General features: G+C 29.1%; 1 protein-coding gene across 2 annotated transcripts in view; it reads left to right on the top strand.

The window, feature by feature from the left end:
- Window positions 1–21526, top strand: part of LOC129959937 (sterol O-acyltransferase 1-like) — a 120443-nt gene extending 98917 nt beyond the window's left edge. Inside the window, exons 6-14 of one of the 2 annotated variants that reach the window (XM_056072853.1) lie at window positions 1610–1761; window positions 5042–5169; window positions 8306–8381; window positions 10723–10822; window positions 12750–13023; window positions 15388–15486; window positions 16048–16177; window positions 19182–19324; window positions 21152–21526. In XM_056072853.1, coding sequence (XP_055928828.1) covers window positions 1610–1761; window positions 5042–5169; window positions 8306–8381; window positions 10723–10822; window positions 12750–13023; window positions 15388–15486; window positions 16048–16177; window positions 19182–19324; window positions 21152–21268 — 1219 coding nt within the window. In that variant the 3' untranslated portion in view covers window positions 21269–21526. Of the gene's footprint in view, window positions 1–1609; window positions 1762–5041; window positions 5170–8305; window positions 8382–10722; window positions 10823–12749; window positions 13024–15387; window positions 15487–16047; window positions 16178–19181; window positions 19325–21151 lie in introns of those variants that run through there. The other variant, XM_056072854.1, reaches the window with a different exon arrangement.
- The last annotated feature ends 1586 nt before the right edge of the window (window positions 21527–23112 follow it).

Genomic DNA, 23112 nt, shown 5'->3' with positions numbered 1-23112 from the left:
ATTTAGAAGAGAGGGACATTGAAGATTTCCTTTAATCTAGAGCAGGAATTATCCTGATTTATTTCACAAAAAAAAAACCATGCAAAGGAGGGTTAAAAATCAGTAAACAATGTGATCTGAATCATGCCGCAAAATATAGAAATGCGCCAGTTGATCATTTATGATATGCACAAATTTAAACTGGATCACTGATCAATTTATAATAAAGGTTTTTACTTTTAAATATCATATAAAGCCTAATGATGATAATCCGCATGGAAAAATTTTAATATTGTTATAAACCTAATTCAATTTTGAAAGGTATTCACTGATTAACAATTTAAAGTAAACAATACAGCATGATATCCATATTTTCCTCCCTTTTGTTCAGGGCAAATTATCATTTGCGTTATTTTATTCGTTTATTGACAATATTTTTTCTATTATTAATTGGACGATAAATTCTTATAAATTGAATTTTAATCGTTTTTTCTTCTTTTTTATTACTCTGCTTCCATTTATTTAAAATATTTGGAATAATCCCTTTTTTATTTTTACTGATTTTATGAAAATTTCTATTCGCTCATATTTCTTCACTCTTTATGACATATACTTTATTTTATGTCTTCATATATGTGATGGATTTTTACACTTTTGTGACGCAAATTTTTATGTGAATTTTATTATGATATTTGGATAATCTAAACATTTTAACTGTACAGAGTTGACGAAATAAATTCACTGAACGCAGATTTTATTGTTGATTATTTATATTTAAGCACAATAATATACATAATTAACTTTTTATAAAACATATTACATTAATACAATGTCATATGTTCTGTATCATTTTTTTTTATTTCTTTCTCAAATTATGTTCTAAAATCACATAGCCACATTTTTTTATGTTCTCTGGATAAACATTTGAAATTTTTAATTGAAATAGTGTGTTCGTGTTTTGCCTTCTTCTCAGTCTAGCTTTTGAGGAATACTATTTATTATAACTGCATTATAACTATTTTCTGTGCTATTCCGATTCAAGAAGCTATTTGTGTTCCAGTCAGGTGCAGTTTTTATAATTATAATTAAATTTAATCTTATTTTAAAAATATGTTAGTAAATTGTTTATAGTTAAACATATTTCTACCTTTAAAATTACATATTTTGCTACTTTTTATTCATTTGATCATGATTCAAAATTGAGAAATCTGTTCCAAATAATCTTTTGTAGTAACATTATGCAAACAAAACTAAATTGAACTATTTTTTAATTTTTCATTTGTTCTTTTATTTGCTAAAAATTGAGAAATCTGTTCCAAATAATTTCTTATAGTAACATTATTCGAACAAAGCTAAATTGAACTATGTTTTAATTTTTCATTTGTTCTTTTATATAAACCTTTACTCCCATTGAGACTTTTAGGTCGACCCAACTACCTTAATAAAAAAATATGTTTAAAAAATAGTTGATACTTAAAAAACTAAGGGATATATTCGATCAGGTTGCGTAAATATTTTTTAAGTCCATAATCCAACTCAAATAAAGTTTTTTTTTAAATTTAAATTATGATTTTATGAATAATTGTGGCATTCTATTCGTTATTTTATTTTATTGTGATTTAAATTTTAGGTTAAAAAGAGATTTAGCATTGGTTTCATGGTCATTTGGTCAGTTTCACATTGTTACTGCCGTATGGATTGGCATCAACTTATCGATTGTTTTCTTTTTACATCCTGTCTTTCGATTCTGGGCTTCTTCTAGAGCATTTGCGAAGAAGAAGGGTAAGTATTAAGTATTTTTGGGCATCTTAAATAAATATGCCATTGAAATAATGAATAGTCCAGAAAAATATGGGATAAAGTAGAAATGAAATGATTTGTGTTGTCTCAAGTGAAAGATATGATGATAGTAAGATAATATTCATATGATTCAAGTGATACTATTCATCCTCTTTATAAAAAGTTAATTTGTATTTTCGTTATTATTTTATATTTTTAAGCTTTCTAAAAAGAAATATTTTCCAAAATGTTCAAAAACATTTTGAAATAAACATATTTAATTTTGAAGTCAGTGTTGCTTTGCTAGATCTTTGATCATTTTTCAAAGCATGTTACATTTAAAAGGAAAAAATCAGCATATTTTATGACTTTCAAATTCAAAGTTTAGTGTTAAGTTGCAAATGGAAAAACTGATTGTTATATAGTTCCTTAGAAAATATATAATTTAATTATTTTGTGATTAAGATCTTATATTTAAAATTTCTATAACGAAAGAGAACGTTGTGCACAAAAGACAAAGGCTTCATATGATGATAGAATTTTTCATATGCTTGTGAAACTGGTAGAATCGAGAGCTGAATGTGTTTTCTGCTCGGAACATTTAGACATAATTTTTATGAAATATGAAATTTAAATTTCCAGATACTTTGGTGTCATATTTTTGATCTTAAAACGCACTAACTTCTTTGAACTGTGATTTACATTTTATATTTTGCTTTTGGAAGTAATTTTTAACTAATCAAATAAGACTTTAGAAAACTCTTAAGATATTTATTTTTAGTTATGAGATTCAGGTCTTTAAAATGATCTCAAATACCTTAGCTAAAACTTAGTCCTTCCAGTTATTCTCGCCTTGTGTATAAAGAAATACAAAAGACCATGTTAGCACTATAAAATTCAGACTCCGACTTCAAGTACATCTTTCCAAAAATGATGATTTGAATAAATCATTTTTAGGACTTGATTCAGCAAATATACTTATGCTACTTCATTCATCTTTACAGGATTTGTATGCCACGATGCGCTGTATTTCTCTCTTAAGCGTTCCCTATTCTATTTGAATTTTTTTTTAATTCCCTAAAATTCTAATTGGATTTTTTTTAATCCTTTAAATTCTACTTGGATTTTTTCGTGTATTTTTTTTTGTTGTTGTTATGTGTGAACTTTCCATGACAAAAATAATTTTTTTTGTTTGAAATTAAAAAAAAAAAAAACTATGAAAAAACTAACTAAATTACATTCCAATATTTCCTTCATACCGAATCGTCGTTTATTGCCAAGAGTTCAGTTTAAAGATTGGTTGTTGTTGTTTTTCTGTAGTTTATTTGGCGCAAGAGTCATATTTGGCTTAAAGATTGAAAAGGTTGCTGGATAGAGATTCGATTGACCGCTGGGCTGTTGTATGGCAAACCTCCGTCCACTCCTGCTAGATTTGGACGGAGGTTTGAAGAGGATATGGTGGTTCACTTTTCACCTGCATTTTTTAATCGCGTTCTAAATTGAAAGTTGAATCCTAAAAGAGCTCCAATATAGTTTCAAAACGGGTCGTTATTTTGACAAAAGCTGAAAATCTCAGTTATTGGTTATGTACTTATGCAATTTGATTACGCTTTTATTGAAAGGATTTAAAATTTGAATGCAAAAACATAACATTGCAGATTATTTTTTTTTAATATTTTGTCAAACTCTTTTATCTTAGGGAATTTCTCATTTTTAAATCTGTATTTAACCATAAATTTATTTTAGCTTTTAATTAAATGCTACGTTTTATTTTTTACTTCTATTGCTATTGCTTAAAAAAGAAAAGAGCATCTCATATTCTTAAGAGAATTTAATTGATTTTTGTTTTTTAAATTAATATTTTTATTAATTTTAAATAAGCGTATACAGAATTAAAGAACGTAAATTCTGTATTTAATGCATGATACGTCGTTAAAGGATTCAGTTAAAATAGTAATTCATTTAAAAGATTTAAAAAAAGAACGCTTGTGTGTGACTTTAAATTTCTCAGTTGTCATGTGAATGGAAATGACCATAACCCCCCCCCTAAAAAAATTTCTTTTAAGACCAAAAATGAATAAGCTTTGAGGATGTCGTAATTAGGGTTACGTGCAGTTGTGGTTGACTCCAATTATTGCAACATGTTAGAAAAATAATTTTATTTACTTTTAAACTTAAGAAATGAAACAAATAATTTTGATTCACTACAAGCTTCACCGAGGCGAGTGCGCGAACATTCCGAAGAAAACGGAGAGAATAGCTTTTTAGAAGCATCGTGCGTGTCAATACCCGGATGATGTGCAGCGCGCCATTACGTCACACACAGCCTCGACGGAGACTGTAGTTTACAGATTCATATGGAAAGATGATAGGCATTCGCTACAAGATCTTTGGAGGAATAATGTCTGAAATGCGTGCCCCATAACACTAGATTTGAGACTGAATAGCCATTGGATATTTTACGTATCACCAATGTAGCGCATATCTAACTTTTTTAAACTCATTATTTGATATAAAGGAAATAACTCGCAATTTCTTCGCAAAGAAGATATCAAGTTCACACCAGTACTATAATTTACTCATCCTTTATTCAATCCTGAAAGGTGTTTTATAATTCTGCTTTTCAGTACCAAAGGAATGTAATTTAAAAAAGACGATTTTCCAGTTACAACAATTTTGTATACAAAATCTGATATTACATCAAGTCATAACTAGGTAAATTTATTAAGAATACACTTTTTATAATTTATTCTGGTTAATATGAATATAAATCCTCAAATAACGAATTGAAGTTTTTCCATTTTTATTTTTCATTTTTCTGGAAAATTGGTATAAAGTGGCTTACGTTTAAATTAAAGAATTAATTTTAAATTAAATTAAAGAACGTTTCTGAATTAAAGAATTTATGATCGCTCAATATTTAGAACTCTGTATGTATAACGATGGATACTTTAATCTCTTTATAGATTTTGTGATTCAATATTTTGCACTTTATTCATTTCGTATGAAACAAAAACAATGGATAAACATGAGTAGATATGAAAGTAATAGATATTTGAATCTTTTTATAGGCCTTTAAGATTTGATGCTTTGCACTTTATTCATTTCGTATAAAGCAAAAGCAATGGATAAGTATGAATGGATATGAAAGTAATGGATACATTAATCTCTTTATAGGCCTTTATGATTTGATATTTTGAACTTTATTCATTTCGTATAAAGCAAAAACAATGGATTAGTATGAATAGATATGAAATTAATGGATATTTTAATCTCTTTATAGGCCTTTATGATTTGATGTTTTGCACTTTATTCGTTTTGTATGAAGCGGCTTTGCTGATAATTCCACCAAAAATAATCATAGACTGCAATATACCACCCGCATCATCTTGCGCGTTAGTAATGGAACAGGTCAGTATTGTATTCTTTTTTTATAAACCAAGTATACATAAATATGAGTTAATAGAGTATACAAGTTAAGAGTTAAATAAGAATTTAATGTTGTCTTTATTTCTCTTACATTTACGTTATGTTATAATTAATACTTCTCTCATTCGGTGAAACATCAGAAATCTATTAATTAATAAATTGCAAAACCATTTAGGGATGATATTCTAAATATATAAAAGATCTGGTTTATCTTTCTGCTCGTTTTAATCGTCGCTTTACACTCTTGGATCGTTTTATATATCGAGATGAAATATGGGTCACAGATGGATTATCCCAAATGGAAATTTTTTTAAAGCTATTTTAAAATTCGAATTAATTTTTATTAACTTGATTCTAAATGATAAATTAGAATTAATAGTTGGGAAATTTTAGGAATCATCATAATTTTGTTTGCAATTGGAGAGCTATAATTTTTGTATCATTCTAGAGTTCAGTACATTTCTAATTATCGTAACTTGAAGTTTGTAACTGATCTGTGCAACTTTTCTAATTTTAGTGTGTTTTCTATTTATTTATTTTACTGAATAAACTTTTTTTCCAAGTTGACCTACGGGACTTAATTATTAATTAAACACCAGGCTTATGCATTAGCATTTCGCGCAATATTTGAGTTCCACGTGTTGCCATTCAATAAAAATAACAATTGAGAGTAAATGAATTATTATTGCATACGAGTTCTTTTCATATTTTTATGTGGTTTTAAAGAATTCTTTTTTTCGCTTCTGTATTATTTAGCTCAGTGGTATCTTGATATGATACTTGATAGTAATTGAATTATGCCTTCGGAGGCATTATTTATTTTTATTTCGCTGATAGTATACATAATAGGCAATATAATGTGGTAACTAAACTACAAGTGTTCAATATTCAATTCTAAGGGTCATTAATTATTACATGGGACCAGTTTAAATATCAAGATCAGAAAAAAAAACATTTATGTATATAGTTTGTAGATTATAAATTTCTTTTTCAAGTTAATTATTTATGGTTATAAGAAAGTAGTTTTTTTTTTACAAATCTGAAATCCAGTAAAAATCGCTTATCTAGTAAAATGGTTAAACGTTTAACAGATAATGGCTTCAGGTACCATATATCTGCTATAGTTATAAATAAATTTGTTGAAATTAAACAGAGGAATAAAACGTTAGGTTTAGTAGATAGTTGAACTAAAGATTGAAACAACAATATTGAGATTGAATCAAGTAATAGTACTGAATTATTGCTTTCCAAAGGAGCTCAGAACTGAAATTTATGGAAATTCCAAGTAAAAGTAATTTTACAGAGCGAAGAACTATTTTAGAATATTTAAAAAAATTGCTCCAGCAATAAATGACGATTTAGAGGAAGACATAAAACAGCTAACTGAATGCAAGAAAAGTTATTTAAATTCATAAGATATCACAGCTAGCTGGAATGAAAATGGACCTGTAATATTGCTAAAGTAATATGTTTTTTGTATCAGCACAAATCCAAAGTGAATACTCACTTTGGATTTGTGCTGATGTATGTTACAAAAAGATGTTATGTTACAAAAAGATGTTATGTTACAAAAAGATGTGTATGTTACAAAAGATGTGTATGTTACAAAAAGATTTTTAATGCTACTTGCGATGGAAAACAAATGACGGAATGTATTCCCAGTTTAAATGAAATTAGAACGTAAAACTAAAGCAATCTACGGGAAATATACGTGACCATATGCTCATCACTGAAGTTTTCGATGATTTGCTTCCAGATTATCAGTATTTCCTTAGTGTCTGTGAATATGTACCTCCTGATAAACAAGGTATTAATGACTTTATTAATAGATTATCAATTGATAGATAAAAAAAGATTGAAAATGCACAGACTCAATAAGGAAATGCTTTCATAAGTAAGAAGTTATAGAAGAAGAAACAATATGAGTCAAATGCATGCAAGCTGTAATATCTATCAAAAAAGTGCTTTTCAAAGACTTTGATTTAAAGTTATGTTTTCTATGTGGGAAGCAAATTATAGAGCCAAAACTTTTGACAAAGGCCAATTCTCGCCTACAAGCAAAGAATAATTTAACCAAAAGAAAAAATATAAGATTTCATCAGTATTGTTTAGCTGTTGAAAAATGAAAGTAAAAGCAGTTGGCATTTCATTTTTATTGGTCTAAATTCTGTGGTTAGGCAGCACATGATATACGACAAAGCATAGATTTATAAAAGAATGCTAAGTCTTATAAAAATAAAGATTGTATTGGAAATACAATAGATGCTTTTGGCAGAGATAGTTTTCAAAACAGAGCATTTGATGAAAGGAATTATATTCCAGTGAGTTGAAAAATGTTTTATATTTTCTTAATTTAAAACGAATTCTCATTTTCGTTAGCTCAATAAAAGAGAAAGTCTGTTCAATCGAATTAGATAAAAAATTTGCAGAATCATGAACGACGAAAAAAAAAAATTGGAAATAGAGCGGATAAGTTATGCAAATTAATCCAAAACAAGTCTTTTTGGAACATATAGTGATAGATTATTCGTAGTCATCACAGTTTTTTAATACAAGCTAATAATATCATCTGCATTTTTATAATGCATTTATTCATTTAAAAATGTTTTATACATCTAAAGAAAACGAACTTTATTTTCTTTATGCTCTCTAAATTTTTAATTCTCATAATATTTATTGACGTCCAATTAAAAATGGTTTATATCCTTTGATGTATAGTAAGAAATATTCAACATTTTGGAACTATCTGATGAAGATAAGCCAATAATGACAACGTAAAATACAGAGCAACATAGACTACAGCGTTGATAGCAGATATTGATTGATAAGACAGATCTATTGCTTAGTATAACATACTGATGCCTGGATAAAAAGCATTTTGGCAAGTAAAAATATAGTTAAGACAATTATGATTTTCAAATTATTCGATCTTTCATAGTCTTGAAATATCTTTTTTATATTTTAACTGCAAATTTCATTTTCATCGTTTCATTCATTGTCATTGATATTAAACTGTAAAGGAAAAATATTAGCATTTTTTGTATCAATTTTTACTTATATATATTTTATTTCGCTTTATATCTATATTGACATATGTTTTGTATTTCTTCCATTTCAGTTTAGACTTTTTATGAAGAGTTATGCATTTGTTCGAGAAAACATTAACAGAGTTTTAAAGTATAAGCTCCATCAAGGTATTGTGAAATCTCAATTGATTCGTATTTTTGGTGATTCAATCCTGATAAAGCCATAAAATTATACAATGCCGTTAAAAATTAAGAAAATTTTTGTTTCTGGTGTTTATCGTTAGAATGACAATTTTAATAAAGTTAGATTGCATATACGATATAAAAAAATAGCTATACAACTGTAATTTATGTATAAATTATCGTGTGCAACCATCATTAACATCAAAAGATTTAAAAGAAAATCAGAATAAAGCACAGACTGGCAAAAAATGTGGCCCTCTCCTAATCTATAGCTCTCGCAATATTAATTCAAATTTCAGTTTTTATAACATAAGGTTTGGTTAGATTTAGTTTGAATAAGTTATATTGACTTTTTCTTTAAATGCATCACGAGGTCCTCTTGTGTACAAGGCCGGCCACCCTGCCAACCACTGTACGAAGGAGTATTGACAGGAGCATCACGTGGGTTATTTGGGATGCAGAATACTTGAAAGATTTGGTACTTACCTGCTCTAAATGTCACCATATTATTCAGAGGATGTTCGGTTCTCGATGTCATATTCAACGTGACTAAGTCCACTTGCACAGAATCTGGAATTCCTTGCCACGAATCCAGATCTTAAACCTTTCCTCAGGCCACCGCAGTCTAATCCAAGATTGATAATCCAGTTTCTAATATGTCAGTTGCTGCCGGAAATATACTTGAAATGCTCAAGATCTCTAGTAGAATCAATTCATTCAAAGCAATATAAATCTTCTGATATTGTTGATGCTTGCCTTTAACAGTACCTATCATTAAGAATTGAATTACCAATGTCTCTTTTGATTTCACTTTTTAATCAGTCATTTCTACTTTGTGTATGTGTAACACTAGCTACACATTTCTACCTGCGTTTTTCGATAAAAATCTGCTTAGTTTAATTTCATCTACTCGTTTTTACATTTTTGTCAGATAGCTTAGAATCTTTACCTAATATAATACAGAACACGATCTAAGTGTAGAATTCTCCCAAACAACATCAAATTTGAAACACCATTAGCTGATATTTAATGTCAAATCTTGATAAAATATTTCACTTACTACAGGTTACAAGGATGACGATGATTCATTCAGTTGCTTTCCCAGTGCGCAAATCTTAATTGCGTTCGAATATTACACTATTTAGTATTTCAGTAGCAAAAATGTGTCCCACTGAAAATTTTAATACTACAAATAAGATGATTATAAGAATTCCCAAGACTGTTAATCCTATTGTGATATCTCGGCTTTGAGAAGAAAAGATTATAAATATGAGACTCGATTTTTCTGAATATTCACTGTGGGTGTTGGCTAGCATTTATGTGAAACTTGCCGTCGATATTCAAGACATTCTCAAATGTGTGTGGTGTTAAAGTGTGGGGTGTGGCTCTGATGTTTTCCTAATCATCTAATTACGATTCAAAACAATGAGATCCTTTCTCAGTGTAGTCATTGTGCATAACATTCTTTTCATAGTTAAAATCTGGAAAAAGCATTTATTTAAAACACCTACAAAAAATAAATTCAACTTAAACTAAACGTTAAAGCTTCACTAGAATAAATCCGCTGTAATCGTGCGCATTATGAATATGACAATTTTTTAAAAAATTTTTTGACTTATTTAAAATATTGATAGTGATTTATTAAAGAGCCTTCCATTAATAAACAATAAATAAATCTAGAATCGAACATTGGTATTGTGATAATACTTTAAGCATCTTTACTTTACGCAATTGCATCATTAATTAAAATTGGTATTACTGAAAAATCAACTTTTTGAAATTTAAAGCATTGCAAAAGTTTATTGCATTATCATACGCCAAAGCTGCCTGGGAAAAAAATAGATTTATTAATGAATTTTTATTTAAAAATAGAATTAAAAGTTTGATAAATCCCATTCAGAGAACTTACTACTGAAAAACATATTAGATCTGATTGTTCAGGGTGAAATAATTTGCCTGATCATGAAAATTTTGAATAATTTTTAAATTTGCATGTTGCACCAAATAATATGCAGGCAATATTCCAACCAACAATCATTATCATGTTAAAAGTAATAAAATCCTTAGTACCGTGGATGAATCGTAACAAGCAATTATGACAAATGTTAAAAATGCATTCCAGTTTTTTGAATTTCATCATTTTTTAATATTTTATATACGTTAAGAAGTTAAAATAAGCCTGCATGAAAGTAATTACTAAAGAAATTTCATAATTTTGGTAGCTCTTAATGATCTCTATTTTTTTCTGTACTTTTTATAAAATATGTACTGCTTTTGTTTTTCCATATTGAAAAATTAAAAATCTCTGTTTACGATTTTTTTTCAGATGATGATGAGGAATCAAACTCACCTCCTTGTCTAGAAGTAGGAAAACTGATATATTTTTTATTTGCACCTACATTAATTTACAGAGATAGCTATCCAAGGTACAAAAAGGAAAAATCCTTGCATTCATTCTTTCATTTATGATATTTTACGAATTTTGCAAGTCAGTTATGCATATGTTTATATATATATCATCAATAAAATTAGACAAATTCTTGAAAAATGCTTTAACATATTTCTGTCGCTTTAAAATATCATCTCTATAATAGAAAAAAATTACATTCGTTAATTTACGTGCAATGTACTGCGACTGACAAGATAATAACCACATACCTCTGTTTTCCAAATTTCATCATGAAATAAAAAAAAACTGATTTTTTTTTTTTTTTTTTTTTTGCAAGCATGAATGATTGTGGGGGATTTTTTTTTTCTTTTTTATATTTAGTATGAACATGAGACCTACATGCTATGTCTATGTAATAAAAATCATACCATATTCGCTACTGATTGCAAAAAATTCAATTATTTCCTCCAGTTTTAATATTTGGAAAACAGAAATAAAGGACGATATTGCTTGCTATGCAACGGTATGTTGTTTACAAACAATATATCCATTTGTGCGAATTTTTCTGTTGCATAGATGAGATTTTAAAATAGCATGAACACATTCCTTCATTTTCATTTATTCAATATAAGAAATAAAAATACACGAAATCGTAGTAGAAATAGTATTAAGAAATCATTTCCTTAATTTGATTTGACTATTTACTCAATCTCATCAGTGGCGAATAGTTCTTTTATGAAGCATCGATGTAAATTGATTTCTTTTTTTTTAAAAAAAAAAACTTTGATTTAAAATAAATTTAAGTAAAAAAATTATTTCGGAAGTGATCTTGTATGAATGTACTAAAAATGAATTTTCTAATTTTAATTATTTTATAATTCATTAACACAAACATCAGAGAATTTTGAGACAAATTTTTTTCTCAAATTCACTATCAGATAGTGATACTATAGCAAAAAAAAAATGCATCAGATGATAATTATATTCTGAAATAATTAAATATTGCATAATTTACTAATTTATAAGTATACTTAATTTGAAAACTCTATAATGCGTTCAAAATTGATTATAAAGTTCCATTTTTATTTCCTCACGTAGAAAAAGTATTGTAATCGTTAAAAAAAAATTTTACTCGAGATTTAAATGAATATATGTTAAACTGAAAACTTCCTGAGTTTGTAAAACACATTTTTGGCATTACGTCTGTCTGTGACAAATATAACTCAAATAAGCTTTGAGCTAAAGGGTTGAAATTTAGTATATAGTGTTTGCACAAAATTTGTGTATTTTTTCGAACGGATTTTTTTTCAAAATACGTTCGAAAAATTCTAAATTACTAATACAATTAAAAAATATCTGGCCATCTGTCAACTTTTCAGTAAAATCCGTTCTGAGGAAGTCTGTCTGTACGGCTGTTTGAGGACAAGCTAACACAATAACTACAAAACGAAGAGAGATGTATAAAACTCAGTACATAAATTTAGCAACTGTATTGTAATTACGTATCTAGTTTGGAGAGAAATTCAACAAGAGGTTGACTACTTGTTGGCTTGTATTTTCAGAAACAAATAAACGCAGTGACTTAAAAATATCTAATTTAGCATGGGATTTGTAACTACAAAAAGCAGTTTTTAGCAAATTTCTGTTTGAATCGGTTGAGAAAAACGTGTCAAAAATACAAATTCGATTTTCGGATACTTTTAACACAAGTCAGAGATTTGTCGCCAAAAAAACTCGCCAAGAATGACACGATGCATTCAGTAAAAATGGTAAATTCACGACAAAGTTGAATAGATCATAATTAAAATAGGTCAATACCATGCAGGGTGCTCTCTGGGTTAACAGCTTTATTAGGGACTGTGAGTGAAAATTTTTGAAAGACTACTCCCTCTGGTTAAAAATAGGGAAAAGTCACGTTTAAATAAAAGTTTATAAAAGTGTTTCACTTTTTCTTTTATTTTCAGAACATCTGGTATTCGCTGGGGTTTCGTTGCCTGGAATCTTTTGCAATTATTTCTTATTGTATTGGGTGACTATATTGTCTACATTTGTTTCTTAGCGAATAGCTTCAACAAGGCGGGCATTGAACCCATACCCATCACTCATTTTGTGTGTTTGATGGCTATTGCAATCTTCGCAGGTAGTATGATCTCGTTCGTAACGTTTTATCCCATATTACACTGTTTGCCGAATGCTTTTGCTGAAATGCTGAGGTTTGGCGACAGATTGTTTTATGAAGTAAGTATCTTTTTAGTTGCGTGCTGATTTCATATGTTTATAAATGTTCATAATAACTGCTGATGGAGTGACTTCTTTTAAGATTTTTTCTTAAGCAGATTTTAAACACGGTTTTTTTTTGTTTGTTTTATGTGAGTGATAAATGTAATTTTCAAAATTCTTTAAAAAAAATCAATCTCACTTGTTAGATGAGTCAGGTATTTCTCATGACTTTGTTTGAATTTCAGTATTCAGTTTTATCATGATTAGTTTTGTTAATGTAACGAGATTTCCCGCTTTCACAACCAGGAAATCCCACGTGGGAGCACCTCGTAATTGAAAGTGAGAAGCGTTTGGCATGGTGGTTGGTTCTCGCCACCCTTGTAGGTATACGAAAATGTGGGGGTGGCTACTTCCTATCGATGACGGGAAGGGCTTCTTAGGGAAGGGTTGTACCGTAGCCGGTGATGGCCCTTAGGAAACAACCCCAGTTCCCGACAGTGTTGCTATCACGGCAGTCCAATCATTCTTTTTTCCGTATGCCTTCGAACGGGTCGGAGTAATTAGTCTATGATTCACCACCAAAAAAGTAATATAGCTGACAACAATTAGTTACTTGCTTCCTTTTTGAGTTTATTCCAATGCAGTAAATGAAATAAACAAACAAAAAAAAAGAACCATCTTACTGGAAGCTTCATACAATTTTTGAGGATGAACAAAAAAACTCCTACTTACATTAGCTGTCCTAGTTTTAAACATCGATATTTTATAAGATTAAATACCGTTTTCTATGGATACATCCTAATATTAGCGAACAATTTAAAATTTTCATTGCTAGAAATCCAATACAGATATTTATTGTATATTTCTTTCCCATAAAATTCTGAATAACTTGATTGATTTCCTTAAATATTAAACTCCATTTTTTGTTGTGGTGGTTAGAACTTTGGAAAAATAAGCTTACTTTATTAAATTTAAGCGAATTTTTTTATTAAATTTAATTGCAAGGACTATTTTTATATATACCAATTTTATAATTTCATTTATAATTGTTATATGTAGATATCTTTTCTTTTCCAATATTTTTTTGATATATTTACAATAAATGTTTACAATTTTTAAAATTATAATAGATTGGAGTGTTCATTTAATTGACAATTAGCCGCCTTCGGCGATTAGATGTTTCGTTCAGTATGTTGGTTGTATTTAACTTCAATTAAATATCTTATAATAATTATATTTATGATTTTCTCAAAAATAATTTGTTAACTTCAAATTGTTAGAGATATTAAAGCTTTCTTTAATACCCCTCCAAGGTTTTTTGTATGTTGTATAAGTGAAATTTTCTAATAAAGTCTCAAGGCTTCCTCGCTGAAAACAGAGCTGTTAGTGTAATGGACCTTCTAATGTACATCGTATTTCACAGTGATATCCTAGTCATTTCGGTTTATTCCTCATGTGAATCCCATCTCTACTATTGATATGGATGAATGTGGGCGCGCTCTAAATGACCTCGAGTTACTAAATTTTGCTCAGATTTTGAGAAGTATGAATGGGCATTTCAGAGTGATTTCTATGAAATTTTAATTTAAATTTAAATTAATTAAAATAATTTAGATTTTTGAGGTAACTTCTGAAAAAAATATTTGTTTTGCATCGTTTTAATGTCCAGACAATTATCTTTTTTATCTTTTCAATGATTCAGAATTTAATTCCTGTAAGATTTTTAGATCTATATGTATATAATTAGGCTTTAAATCTATTTTGAAGAATATTTGACAATAATATTTCCATTGCTGTGAATGAAACGGAAATCGGTTTCATTGTTTCTTCCAGTACGTAATCGCATGATTTTCTTTCATTGTTTCATGCTTGAGAAGAAGGATTTTAATTAATAGCTGAGTAGTTTATAGACGAATAAAAAATGAAAATCGCGTCATTTAGAAGACGAATGAACTGGACATAATAGAGCTCTGACGTCATGGAGCTGAATTCCATTAAAAAGGTTCTTATACATGATGAACATAACTTATGTAAGACTATTAAAACTACACTGTTTGAAATCTAGATTCTATTTAGTATTGTGCCATTTTTCCTGGAATTGAAAGTGATATCTTCAAAGTTTGGCTCGGAACATTTCTATGAAGTTAAATCTTATGAATGCACGTTTGCTTTAGGAGAACGTTTCTTATTGAGGCAGTAAACTACAAGCGTGTATGCCTGTGAAAAAGAACTTGCTTTTTCAAATTAAATTTTGTTTTCTTTGATGCTTGTCTTTATCTATTTTACTCTGCTACTAATAACTGAAAGAACTGAAAAAATAATGTATTTCTGAAAGTCACTTGCACCCAGAAAAGATGATACCTCGTGTATTTTTATTTAAAGGATTGGTGGAACTGTACTTCCTATACAAAATTTTACCGATCTTGGAATATACTTGTACATGATTGGCTGTACTTCTACATATATTGTGATATGTACGCTGTAAGTAACAAATTTATTTGCATATTTAAATGAACCACATAATGCATAAATGTAATAAGTTCTCTGTTTCGAGAACAGCGTTAGTTCATTTGGAAGACAAGCTGAATGATACGTTTGTGTTTGTATTTTGTGGCAAAAATTCCTCTAGAATTAATCTGCACGACACTGATGGTATTTAAATATTTATATCAAAGAAAAGAAAAGAAATCTTTAATAAGCGTTTTAAGAATTCAGTAATAAGTTCTAAGCTGAAATTCACATATATTATTCTATATATAAACTTAACAAAAATCTTAGATATTATAAGTTGAAAAAGAATTGAAGTGGATATTTGTTTCCAAATTCATAATTAAAAAAAAGCCTATTAATAAAAAAATTTAGTGAAGAAACAATAGTAAATATTAATTTCTTTCTACATAAAATATAACGCTGTATAATTTCTAGATTGTATTAAATCTTTAATATAATCTAATTAATTGTATTAAATCTTTTTTAAAAGCATCAGAATATTTAGCTTTTTAAAGGTATTTGATTATTTATCGCCGTTTATCTTTTGTTTAGATTTTGAAAAGCAGAACTGTTGCTATGTTGTCAGTTTTTCTGCTATCTGCAATTGTTCATGAATATATCGTAGCCGTTTCTCTCAGATTTATATTCCCTCCTTTATTCACATTATTTTACATAGCTGGTAGTAAGTATCCTTTTATGAATTACTTTTTTATTATTCTAAATAAAAACATATTTAAAGCACGTTTATATCTGTGTACTGTACTGCTTAAAGCACGTTTTTTTATAGGAACATCAGAATACAAGATATAATAACCGTAACCGATTATATGTCATATACATAATTTTTTAAATCTGTAATGAATACCCAGAAACTTTCTTCATTTTAATTTGCAATTTCTTTTTCTTTTAATATTAATTTTGCTTCTGTTTCTTTATAGTATTGTTTTCACTACTTCATGATTACACGATTTTGTTTTCACCTTCACATTTTAAAATTATTTTCAAATTTTCAACAAACTAATAAAAGCGTATTTAGAAATTTTTTAATTAACCTTTTAATAAATATTTTGTAATTAGCTATTGTAAATATTATGAAATCTGAAAATCCTTTTTTCTTGAAGATTCAATATATAAATTGAGCCATGCATATGGAGTCAAAACTAAGTATAAAATCGATTTTTCAGTATAACTGAGTATAAAAGTGATTATAAATTTCACGTTTATAGAAGGAATCAAATAAAGCTAATACAAGTATTTAAAACTGCTTTGGCATGTTTTAACAAAACTAAGAATGCTTTTTTTTGTAGAATTGAATACTTTTGAATACGCCTTATTTAAACCGTTTATAAGTGAAATTATTTTGGGATTCCTCAAAATGGATTTTAAAATATCAATATAAAAGTTGAAAGTATTTTAATTAATTTAAATTAAAAAACATTAATACTGAACATTAAACTTTGTCAATAAATATATTAAATTATCTAAATTCAGTAGAAATATTAAATTGAAAAATAACATTTATATCATATCGAATAATAACAGATATGGATTAAACTTCTTTTTTCCTTTGGAGTGGAAATTTATAATAAAGATTTCCTATATAAAATTTGGGATATTTTTACAGTGAGATCTGAGTATAAGTAGGACAATGAAAATTGACTTAAAAAAATAAAAAATAAAGTTCAAAAGTTGACTGATTCGGCCCTGAAAGGCCCTCTATTCGTCATAAAGTGCTAATTAAAAATCCTGACATGTTGTCGAGGTACTCTTTGTTCCTTATCCGTTGTGGCACCTTCCCGATAAGGTGGGAAAAATCGATTTTTAGCTGTCTTTAGACTAAAAACCGTAAAAAAGTAAAAATGAAATCGGTTTTTAATAGTCCCTATGCTAAAAAAAAATTGAAATCTGTTTTTAACTGTATCTAACCAGCAACTGTAAAAAAAAAAAAAAAGCAAAAATGAAATCGATTTTTAACTGTTTCTAAATCAAAACTGGTAAAACCTTCAAGAAAAGGAAGTTTGGGGATGATTTGCTTGAGAAATTTTCAGTATACTGTCCACCGTTTCCTCCTGCCAGCTGAAAGCGCAAAAACTGCATGTTTCACAACATATCGGAGTGTTTCAGTGGTGATAATATAAATGTGTTGCATAATGCATGTTTGCAATTCACCTAAGACCGCATTCGGACGTCTGTACACAACATTTATAGGTAACTCCACAGGGTTCAAGTATGTTGATCGTAACGGCCAAGCTGTTGGAAAATGGCGACTGATAATTTTGTCATTTCCAAAGTGAAGAATCAAGAGCTGCTTTGCTGTGTTGAAATGTCCTGGGGAGTGCTACCCAGCATAAAAATTGTGATGTCCACATCCACTCTGTTGCAGTGTTGAAATGAGTTGTTGCGCAAAAGAGATTCATAACGTATCCTATTGACTGTACCGGTTATAGGATTCAAAATATCAATCTGTTCAAAAATTAAGCAATCAATAATAAAGCCTGCCGTAAGCTCTCACCACACGGTGCCCTTTTGAAAATGAAGAGGTGATGGTTGCATTTGGAACATATTCTCTCTTACCAGTGTTTTGGAATTGTGAATGTCGACAGAACTTTGGAGAATTAAATGGGCTTTTTTGTCTACAAAATGATTTATGGCTATGCATTGTCCATTTCCTTTGAAGCAAAAAAAAAAAAGAACCGGCTTCAGTAATAGCTCCTCGTTTTGACAGATCAATAGGAAGTAACTCCTGAAAATGTGTAATTTTGAATGGGTAGTATTGCAAGATTGGCAAATTTTTACGAATCATGCACACACATATGTCTGAAGTCTGGAAAATTCCCTATATACTGCGCATTACCAGAGCAGTACTTGGCACTTTCTATAGTGGTGTAGCCACATCCTCCCCTGATGTCGAAGCAATTGCTTTCCTCTCTATGCCACATTTCACTTCAAATGAGCCCGTCTCTTCAGCTTTATCAATCATCTTCTTCAGACCGAATGCTGTTATTTTACCGGAACCGCTTCTAAAATCCCGTAACGTCCGGGACTACTTGAAGGTAATTTTCGCATAGTCACCATTCTTGTAAAAATATTCATAGTAGAGACACGACTATCTTCTGAAACGCAGAAACTGCTTGTTCCTTATTTTTATCACAAGAATAATGTGAGCTGCGCATATCATGTCTCTGAATTTGCACCTTTAAATTAACACATCTTTTAAAGCAACAGATTTCAACATACTGTGAAGAATACAGCCCCATATATCGGTAAACTTTTGAATTTTTTCATTCATAAAACGAATTTTTCAATATGAAATATTGTGTCATTCTGACCAGTAGTTCTTTATTAACAGCCTTTTGAAAGTGCAATTTTAATTATAATCAACCGATACATTGCTTTACTATTTAAGAAATATTAGCTCCAGTATGCTTTATTTAAGCTCATATTATTAAATACTCTTTTTTATAGGCATAAGAATGATTTAGCCTCTCTTTTAACCCTTATTATATGAATAATCATAATTTATTAAATTTTGGCATGTTATATCTAAATCAAAGTTACATAAATATCTAGTTTTAATTTATTCAAATTTTTCCAATTTTTGTATTCTTTTGTAACTGTCTCGATCTTAATTTTTTTTTTTAAATTTGCACCAAACTATTAATAAAAATCCAATATTTTTTTTTCAGTTATATTCATTTTTATGACTCGAAGAAGAACCTCAAACTTCTGGAACTTTTTCCTTTGGTTTACTTTGTTGCTAGGATATGGACTTTTACTAGTTTTCTACTCTTTGGAAATGTCTGCCAGGATCAACTGCCCGAGGATTTTAGTAGGTTTTTCCTCCTTTAACTTAGTTTTACTTCCTACACACGAAGTATAGAAAGAGAAAATATTATACACGTCAAAAAATTGCAAGTCGAGATTTCGTTGAAACTCAACGTTTCAGAACTGCCTGAATCCGAAAAACACGTTTCTGGAAGTACACTTGTCTGTCTGTGAACACGATAACTAAAAAATGGTTTGAGCTAGCCGAGCGAAATTTGTTGTATGGTTTTTACAACAAATTTGAAGATTTCTGTCAAAGTTTGAACAAGATCATTTCAAACGAAGGTCTGTCCCTTCAATTGTTCCAGTATATCTTAACACGATAAATATCAAACAAAAAAGCTGGATGAATAAAATTTGGTACCCAAATTTAAAATTTAAAGTGTAGACCTGCATTTAATTTAGAACCAAATCCGTGCAGGGCTTAACCATCTTTCACAAGCTTTTCTTTACTTTTTTTCTACACTTTAACGTGATGACTAAAAGATTTTAAATATGATATGTGATTTTGAAACTATCATTGAAGTTTTATGTCAAATTTCATTTTTAATTGGACGGGAAAAAAGTATATACATTCGATTTTCTGGTACTTTGTACTAACCAAATCCTGGCGATTAATCGCCAAAAATCGCATGCTCTTTCGTAATCATTGTCTAATATCTATTCTCTATCTTTCCAATTGCATTTAAACAGAATTCAAAATCCCAAAAATCTGGACTGAAATTTGATTTATGGTTTTATTATCATAATCACAAATCTATATCCCTTTTTTTAGATTAAATCTATCAAAGAATGAAATGCTTGTTGGTGTATCCGTTTGCTCGTATGTGAATTCGAAAATTTATAAATGCTTTAAGCTAATTTGCGATCAAACTTGCAAATCTGTATAAATTAAAGAATCTAATTGCTCTACTGGAAGTTGACTTGCAAAAGAAGTGCTCGATTCTTTTCTTTACGAGACGGAACTAAGCACAGAACGCGATATATTAGATTGTTGAGATGATACTTCCGTTAGTTGAAAGTTGGGGTATAACGCATCCACATCTCAGACATCAATGTTAATGACATGCACTGTTGCATCCTTGTTACTTTTTTCCTTTATAAATTAATATCTAGAAAAAAGTATCTAGAGTTTTTTTATCACTCAGCATGATTATTTTCACTATCACTCAATGTCTTTCTATCACTTTCAATTTATCACTTAGCATTTTATCTTGTGAGAAAATTATGTTGTTTTGGTTTGGGGTGTTTGAAGCCTCGAAATGCACGGGCAGAAAATCGGCGATTTATCGCTTTTGAGGCACCAGTTTTTTGCTTTTAGGGTTGTTAGAAAATGATAATGATGATTGTCACATTTGGTGACTTATAGCCAACAAAAGGTATAAAATGGCACGAATGTTTGCCATGTACCCGATTCTCCGGTCTGGCCAATAAAGGGGAGGGACGTTGGAAGTTATCGTCCGGAAAAGCGCATAGAAGAAAAGTAAAATGAACGCGGAACAGTGAGAGAAGTATCGAAAGCTATATAATATATGTTTGTTTTTTTTTCTTAGTTTTCAATTTTTCTGGCTAGCAAAAATTTTTGGAGCTCGAACGATTTTGAGAATTAAAAAAAAGTCGTTTTCTAAATATCGACGTATATGCGTAATCTGATAGTTACGTAATTTTTTAAAACCGGTTTAAACTGGCTTTGCAAGAAAAAAATCTGGCCTCGCAAAAAAATTTTATTGATTTTAAGATTTATTTATTGATTTTAAGATGGTCAAAAACCATCGCTTTCCTAAATGGCTCTTCCTAATGGCTTTCCTAAATGGCTTTCCTGGCTCTACAGGCCAGACCATTTCACCTACACCTACCAAATTTGGTACATGTATACCTTGGAGGTCGGGAATGTGCACCTGGGGTTCCTTTTTTTGAATTTTTAATTAGAATTTTAACTTTTAATTAAAAACTAACTTTCCCGCCAAACAAATTATTTCTTTCCCCACCGCCAAATGAGTAAGGCTTCAACATTTTTTCCCAACAGCAATGAGGCTTAGGCGTAACATTTTCCTGCCGATTAATTCAAACGATTCTATTCATTTTCTTAATGTTTTATGCATTTAAAATTAAAGATTATTAATTAATCGATCTTTCAGATTCATTCTGAAGTACTTTTGAATTAAAATAACTCAGATTAAAGGAAATTAAAAATTTCTAATCGGCATAGCGTTACCCCAACTGGCGTAGAAAATTCAAGCATTTGCGTTACCATAATTGGCGTTGAAAATTCACGCATGCGTATTGTGTTCTGATTGTCGACAATGGATACGATCTTCGTTTTGAAGGTTTAATATGTTTTCGACAGATTATTTCAAAGGATTGTGTTTATTTTCTTAGTGTTTGATGCATTTAAAACTAAACAATGTTAATTAATCGATCTGTTCATGATGAATCTGAGAAAATTTTGTAGAAAACTTCTTAAGATATTACATAAATTAAGAAAGATATTCTTAATTTTGCATAAGGTTTAGCTTAAATGCAAAGCGACTGTGTTTTTAGTACTCATATTTTAAAAGAAAAAAAATTCATAGTTTCAGTAAAAAATTTCCTGATTTAAATTGCAATTTAACCATTTCCACTTTAATTTAAAGCATAAATTCTACGGGGGCTAAAAGAAAATTAGGGAGATACATATTACGTTATAGTTGAAGGCATTTATAATATTATGAATGAATTATATGACTATCAAAATTTGTAACTTTAAAATATATCCATGAAGAAACTATTAAAATACGAGTTACATAAAATATTTAACTATTAAAATTTTAACGAGCATCAATATTGGTGAACCGGTTGGTCGCCAAGTTTTTTCCCCCACTCTAATGAGGCTACGGTTAACATTTTTCGGTTACAACATTTCTGTATTTTCCGTAAATTTATGCTTTAATTTTATTTTAGAAGTATAATATTTGGAATAGTTCATAGTAAGTGTGGGAATAATGGATAAAAATATCTAAAATAAATTTTAAAAAAAAGAAAAGAAAAATATATTTAAAATGTTCTCATTTTCGAGACTCAAACTGAAGACCAGCAAAACTAAGTGGCTCGTTCTGCTGATCTGGCAACGAATCTTCGTACCCATAGAGCGTCTGAATGGTCTAAGACTCTCATTATGATTATCCACTAAAAGTTTTAACACGGTGTCAATCTTGTCTAAAAGCCCAATGTTTTGAATAGGAATGAATTCTGCGCATGTGCGTGAACTCGACTCCTAAAATTTCTCTTCAATATAGAAATATTTTGACAATAAATTTTATTTTAGTAGTATAAGATTTGGAAAAGTTTGTAGTAACCGTGGCAATAATGGATAAAAATATCTAAAATAAATTTTAAAAAAAAGAAAAGAAAAATATATTGAAAAAGTTCTCAGTTTCGAGACTCGAACTGAAGACCAGCAAAACTATTTGGCTCGTGCTACCGATCTAGCCACGAAGCTTCGCACCCGCAGCGCGTATGAATGGTCTAAGACTCCCATTATGATTTTAAACTAAATCTTTTAACATGGTGTCAATCTGGTCTAAAAGCACAATGTTTTGAATAGGAATGAATTCTGCGCATGTGCGTGAACTCGACTCCTAAAATTTCTCTAGAATATAGAAATATTTTGTCAATAAATTTTATTTTAGTAGTACAAAATTTGTAAATTTCGTAGTAAGTGTGGGAATAAAGGATAAAAATATCTAAAATAAAATTTAAAAAAAAGAAAAGAAAAATATATTTAAAAAGTTCTCAGTTTCGCGACACGAACTT

Source organism: Argiope bruennichi, chromosome X2 (genome assembly GCF_947563725.1).
Source record: "Argiope bruennichi chromosome X2, qqArgBrue1.1, whole genome shotgun sequence".
NCBI classification, from domain to species: Eukaryota; Metazoa; Arthropoda; class Arachnida; order Araneae; family Araneidae; genus Argiope; species Argiope bruennichi.
This window is presented reverse-complemented; position numbering and strand designations above follow the sequence as displayed.